General features: G+C 35.9%; 1 protein-coding gene across 1 annotated transcript; it reads right to left on the reverse strand.

The window, feature by feature from the left end:
* Positions 1-2306: 2306 nt before the first annotated feature.
* Positions 2307-3758, reverse strand: LOC114653909 (transcription factor 21). Its single transcript, XM_028804457.2, has 2 exons — positions 3205-3758; positions 2307-2552 (listed from the first exon to the last, which is right to left on the reverse strand). Exons 1-2 carry the CDS (start codon positions 3655-3657, stop codon positions 2466-2468), a joined length of 540 nt encoding a protein of 179 aa, XP_028660290.1. The 5' UTR covers positions 3658-3758; the 3' UTR covers positions 2307-2465.
* Between the last annotated feature and the right edge of the window lie 3139 nt (positions 3759-6897).

The raw sequence follows: 6897 nt of genomic DNA on the forward strand, positions 1-6897 counted from the left end.
TACAATGTCTATGTTTCAGTTAATTACCAATTCTAAATTGGCCCTGCAAGTAGGCCTTATTATATTTGATGATGCCAGGTTAGGCTCAAGCCCCTGTTACCATGAACTGAGTTAAGTAGGTTTTGGAATGTTACATTATACTGTTGTTTTTATGTACTGTATCTGTTTTTAGTAATCTGTAATCTGTTCACTTGATTAAAATGCTGCATGATTCAAAGTTGCTGAAGGCTACGCTGAGTTAAATTATGCTTATTAGAATATGTTTAGAATATGGTAATAATCCACAGAATTCATGCTGTAAAAGATACACAACCTAGAATTTTTTTAACAATGCTCTGTTTAATTTGATATTTGGTTACTCTGATGTTTTCAAGACAGGTGATACTAAAAATCAAACCTACCGTGGAAGGTATAGTCTTTTCAATATTCTTCAAAGATTTCAGAGAGATCTGAATCCTGCTCTCTGAGTCCAGGAAAAAATGTAAAGCCACAATCACATATCTCTTCTGCTGTACATTTTAAAGATTTGCTTTACGTTCATTTGTGCCATATTTTAAGACCATGATGAAAAAATAACCCTGAGACAGAACTGGTATAAAAAAATGATACACTGCTTGCTCTGTGATTTTAAAAGGAAGATAATTAAAACATGGCAGCTTTACTGGTTCCTCAGCTACTCTTGGTATTTTGGCATTAATGCTGTTATAATATTTCTGATAGGTTAGAATTTTTTATGCTCAATGAACTATAAAGTCCTCACTTTAAATTAATTTACAATTATTACGAACCGTAAAAACCAGAGCAGTTTAATAATAATATTTTCACAATGTTAAATCCAGTTGGATTATTTCCACTGCATAATGATTTTATTACTTAAAGGCATATTGACAACTGTTTCCACTTTACTCTAGTTACAATGCCGATACACAGAACAATATTATAGATACTGGAACCCTACTTGAATGCTATATCTGCAGCTGGAGTTATTACAAACTAGCACCTGCTTTATTCTATTAACATGCTGAAAACATTCTTAGTGAAATCGCTGTATTATATCACACCTTGAAATTAAGAATACCAATATAGTTTAACATAATCACATTTAGAAAAAGGGGCAATTTCTTTTCTTTTTGTATTGCAGATTTCGCTCAGAGATGATTTGTGTTGAACGCTTATTATCTATTCATTTGAATACATCTTTAAAAATAGTTACTTAACATTCATCACAAGAAATTTTTAAAAATAATTACAAAATATTACCAACCTGCAAACTATTTAAAACTCATTTTTTACATTTACATCTCATATGAAACTAATTTCTTTTCCTAAAGCACTTTTCTTAATTGAAGAGGATTTATAATGTACAATAGTACAGTGATATATCTCATATTGTTGCAAAATATTTAAAATATCCATGCTTCTTTAAACTAACAGGATTTTTTTCATTGAGAAATGCAGAATTGAGTTTTGGTGACAAAGACTTAAATATTAAGAATTTATGAAGACTTAATGCTATTTACATTATATTATTTACAGGACAGTGTTGTGACAAGCTGTAGAAGCAACAGGCACACCAGATGAATTTACATTTGTCAATTAATCTTACAAGAAAATCTTTCAAATGTTGAAAGTAACAGTCACTGAAGGAAATTTTTAGACATATGGGGAAAATATGCAAACTTCACATCCTGGAACTGGCCAGAGTTCAATTACTTTGATTAGTCAGTCCTACTCACAAGACCACCTGACACTCTAATATGTCTACATTATAAATTCAAATTAAAAAGTATGGATTCATTTTATACACATGTAACTTCCAAAAGAAGCCTGATGGGCTTAATGATCACATCTCACCGTTAAAACATCTATATTATTATTTAATAAGTTAAAAAAAATGGTGATGATGCCATACCATTTTTAAAATAACTGACATACAGTAGATATACTACGTAGATATACATAAACCTTTTTTAATAATCATCAAACCCACTATAAATTCCTGTTTCTCAGGCACATTATTTATCCAGTAATGCAGCAAATTAAAAACATTTTCAATAGTCTGCATTCATACCAACATTAAAATAAAGTACACTCGTAAACAGTATAATGGAGCTCTGACTAACATCAATGTAAATGTAATGCCACAGTCACATTTACAATTCTCATTAGACGCTGCAGTTAAATTAGCTAAATTTGGCTCTATTTCCTATTTTTCACAAAGTTTATGACAATAATAGATACCTTTATTCTGGCCTCAGTATGTTTTGCTTGGTGTACCAAAGTTAACTTGCTACCTTTCCTTACCAGGCTTTGTATGATACTTTATATACTGTAAAACTTTAAACAAAAAACTCACAAACAAGAGCGCAAAAATATATATTTTGTTTATATATATATATATATGTATACAAAAATACACACACATATTTACAAATGCACTGTACAAATAAGAACTATGCAGTCTTTTATGCTGTGGCTCCACAGAGCCTGGTTGTTGAGGAAACATCCTTGTTTTCTGTATCTGGTCTTCCAGAAACTATAAAGGGCCAAGTCTGTAAGAAAATCAATTGAAATTATAACTTGATAATAATACTTAACAAGTAAAATTCTTCTTACCATTGATACATTCCATAGTTTGCATATGTTGCCTAGACGTAATGTTTAACTTTGAAATTTTGTATATTCTTTGCAGAACTGTCAGTTTCTTTTCTGCAGCTAAATGATGATTTTGTTGGTCTATTACGAGAAACATCAGGTTTAAATTTGTGTTAGGCAATGACTGATACGTTTTGCCCAGGACCTAAACAAACGTGGACACTATAACATATACAGTGATTTAATGTTCTTTATCCCTGAAATAAGAGATAAAAGATTACACAAAATAGAAATCTTTGTGTTCTTTAGGTTTCCAACAAACAACATTCGGCACAATTTTGTAAGTTAAACGCTGATATACTTGCTGCACAAATATGCCACCCATTCATTACACTTTTAACTTTTTTCTTTATTTGTGTTTACTGCCGGAGTTTTAACAAACACAACTGGCAAAACACATTTAATGTGCAAAACGCTTGAAGTAAAACTAAAAAGGTGGCGGTAACGTTGACAGCTCATTTGTGGAGAGCAATAATGACATAGCTCTACTTAGTTGTAACATGCTGTATTGTTTTCAGGGTGTGTAACTGACGTATATAGAGATCTCACCAGGCTGACAGGGTGAACGAAGCCATTCCCGTAGGTGTCCTCCTGAAGCAGCTGCCGGAGATGCGCGATGTAGCTCGAGGCCAGTCTCAGGGTGTCCAGCTTGGACAGTTTCGTGTCTGGTGGCACCCAGGGTAAGCTGGTTTTTAACCTGGTGAAGGCTTTGCTCAGCACTCTCATCCTTGCCCGCTCTCTGGCGTTGGCCGCGTTCCTCTGAGACTGTTTGCAGTCCCTGTGACCCTTTGGCACCTGACACCTGAGCGACCCGGACTGGCCGCCTTTCCCCCGACCGCCGCCAACGCAGAACTCGGCGCACGATTCGTCTTCGGAGTTTTCCGGAGAATGGAAGGCTACGGTGTCCGTACAGGTCCGTGCAGAAGCGCCAAACTGCAACCCGAAGTCCTGGATCATCATCTCGTGAATGTCATCGTTATCACTGACCGAGCCAGTAGACATTGCACTGACTGGAAACCCCGCGCCAGGTAACGCCTTTGCAAACGGAAGCTTTATACAGAAATTCTGACAAAATTATTTCCTTAAGCAAACTTTTCTACATTTGAGCATGGCATTGCCACGTGTGGTTTTGACAGCAGTATTTATTTTAATTCTGCAGATCAAACCACTCTCATGTAGGTGGCATGTGACGAATATTTAATTAATACAAGATTTGTAATCTGAATCTTTGAAGCACAACTGATTCTCTCAACAAATTTTTAATAAATACATATACATTTTACTTTACTATTCCAAAATAAAATAGACTGTTTTGCGCATATTAGAGTGTTTCTTAACTGCTAAATGTGAAATGGTACGGTCCAGAGTGCCTCTTAAGTCAAACTTCGCTAGAACTTCAGTTTAACTCTTTCAAGACTGAAAAGTGTCATAACGAACTTCTCATAGAGCTCCAGTGCCCTGTTAACTAGCACTGTGAATTCTGTACTGCTTTTCAAAATAAAAACGCTACACATACATTAGTATTTATTTTTTCTTTATAGATATATAAAGAATTCTATGTGTTTTTAAATCAATTCATTCAGATGGACAATTTCTGATACTTGACCAAGCTAAAAATTGATCTTGAATGGGACACCAGCCCATAGTATGGCATACACACTCACTACTGGACCAGTTAAGCCTTTAATCAACAGTGTGTTCAGAAAATATTTAGACCTAATCATTTTCTGCACAATTTATTGTGTTGTAGGTTTAATTTAAAATGTGTAAATTTGCCATTTTTGCCCATCAATCACTCAATAACTTATAAGGTCAAGATAAAAACAGAAAGGTTTGTAAATTTATTAAAAGTGAAAAAAAATGAAACCTCCAATTCATAGAAATATTCAGACCCTTTTGCTGGGGCACTCCAGATTGTGATGAGGTTCCTCCTGTTTGCTTTAATTCTTTTTCAGGGGGGTTTAGAACTTGGTTGGAGTCCACCTGTGGCAAACTGAGTTAACTGATCATCATTCTGAAAGGCACACAACGATGTATATAAGGTCACACAATTTACACTGCATGTCAGGACAAAAACTAAGCCAGGAATTCTCTGTAGATCTCTGCGATAAAACTGTGGTGAGGCATAGACAAGGGCAGGGGTGTAAAACAATTTTTAAATCTTTCAGTGTTCCCAGGAGCACAGTGGCCTCAATAATTGTGAAATGGAAAAAGTTTAGACCCACCAATACCACTCCTACATTTGGCCTTCCGGCCAAACTGAGTAAGCAGGCAAGAAGGGCCTTGTTCAGGGAAGTGACTGAGAAACCAACTGTTACTCCAATAGAGCTTCAGAAGTCTTCTGCTGAAACAAGAGAACCTGTTGGAAGAACGACCATCTCAGCAGTACTCTCTTAATCAAGCGTTCCTTGTAGAGTGGCTAGACAGAAGCCACTCTTGAGTAATGACAGCTCTCTTGGAGCTTGCCAAAAAGAACAGCATTTAAAGAACTCTGAAAGCATGAGGAAAATAGATTCTCTGGTCTAATGAGACAAAAATGTAACTCTTTGGGCAGAACTCCAAGCTTTAGAGTGCAAACAACTTCAGACTTGTTCAATAGTTCACTGTTCACCGCAACAATGACCCAAACCATACAGCCCAGACAATACTTGAATGGTTTCTGGACAAGTCTCCAGTTGTTCTTGAGTGGCCTAGCCAAAGCCCAGACTTAAAACCCATGTGGAGAGACCTGAACGTGGTAGTTTATAGATGCTTACCTTCCACTTTAACAGAGCTTCAGACAATCTGTCAGGAAAAAATGGTATAAACTGTCCAAATCCAATTATGCAAAGCTTATAGATACTTACACAGGAATACACAAGGCTGTAATTGCTGCCTGAGGAGCTTCTACAACGTACTAAATCAAGGGTCTAAATACTTACATGAATGAGAGATTTCAGTTTTGATTTTTAATAAATTTGTAAACCTTTCTGAAAACATGCTTTCACTTTGTCACTATGTTATATTGAGTGTAGATGGATGGGCACAAATGGCAAATGTATCCATTTAAATTAAATCTACAACACAGTAGTGTACAGAAAGTGAAAGGGTCTGAATACTTTTTGAATCCATGTAACTCATGCATCTTTAGGTTGAAAATCAGTTAATCTGAGAAAAAACAAGCAGGCATGGGGGAAATGTGCAAAATTAACACAGACTGAAACTGGGCTATTATTCAAATCCATTCTGCTACAGCTGTGAGGCAGCAGTGCTAGCAATCATTCTGCACTGACATCCCACTTTTTTTTACATCCATCATGAAATCTGTTGATTTGCAGGATCAGACACAAGCCTGGGACCAGTCCTGAACAGAATGCTAGCTACTTGAGGGGCATATTCACTTACAGGGGACTATAGCCACCAAATAACTTGGGGAGAAAACCAGAGCACCTGCAAGGAAGAAAAAAAAAACACTACACAGATATGGGGAGAATGCGTAAACTCCAAAAGAGAGCCCAGCTCAGGATTTGAGCTCTGGAATTATGAGGCAGCTGCACTTTCTTCTGTACTACAGCATTTCTCAGAAAGATATTTGCACAACAAGAAGATCATAACACACATGCATTTATTATTTCTGATGTTCTAGGTAAAAAGGTTTTGAAAAATGATCTTATGCCTACTTGGAGGCCACGATTTAGAATTTTTTATGGGGGTTGTGGTGTCACTTTAAATTCAGAAGGATGGCCACAAAAATATTTCAGAGAAAGCACAATAGAGTTAAAAGACTTGATATAATCTTTAATTGTTATTAGTGGTGCTGATATGCTTCATTCCATTCTACACATACCTCAAGAAAATTCAGGTTTTTGAATGAACAGGATTACAACTCAGGACCCTCAACTTGGATGGCTCACTCTGATGCACAGTTTTCCTGATGTTGAGATGGGCTGTGGTGCTCCCTTATTGTAACTAAACTGTACATTCAATATGAAAAAAATCAAAGCATTTCATTCCCTATCAAGTATACTTCTTAGTGATCTATGGCAAAGATATCAAAGGTTTGTCTAAAAAAGGGTACAGAGGAGTTAAGAAATACAAAATTAGGTGTTGCAATCTACAGGCATTTTCTTCTAAACCGATCAGCCAAAATATTAAAACCTCTGACAGGTAAACTGAATAGCATTGTATTCCACATTACAATGGCAACCATCAAGGGGTGAAATATATTACTACAGAAATGACTCGAAACAACTCACATAACAC

The sequence above is a fragment of the Erpetoichthys calabaricus genome, chromosome 6 (genome assembly GCF_900747795.2).
Source record: "Erpetoichthys calabaricus chromosome 6, fErpCal1.3, whole genome shotgun sequence".
NCBI lineage: Eukaryota > Metazoa > Chordata > Cladistia > Polypteriformes > Polypteridae > Erpetoichthys > Erpetoichthys calabaricus.

What these genes read in the sequence shown, in the direction of transcription:
- LOC114653909 (XM_028804457.2), bottom strand. Translation starts at nt 3,657, where the DNA reads ATGTCTACTGGCTCGGTCAGTGATAACGATGACATTCACGAGATGATG. An exon ending in TCGTTCACCCTGTCAGCCTG is followed by an intron (nt 2,553 to 3,204) that starts GTGAGATCTCTA and finishes ATTTTCTTACAG; the next exon opens with ACTTGGCCCTTTATAGTTTC.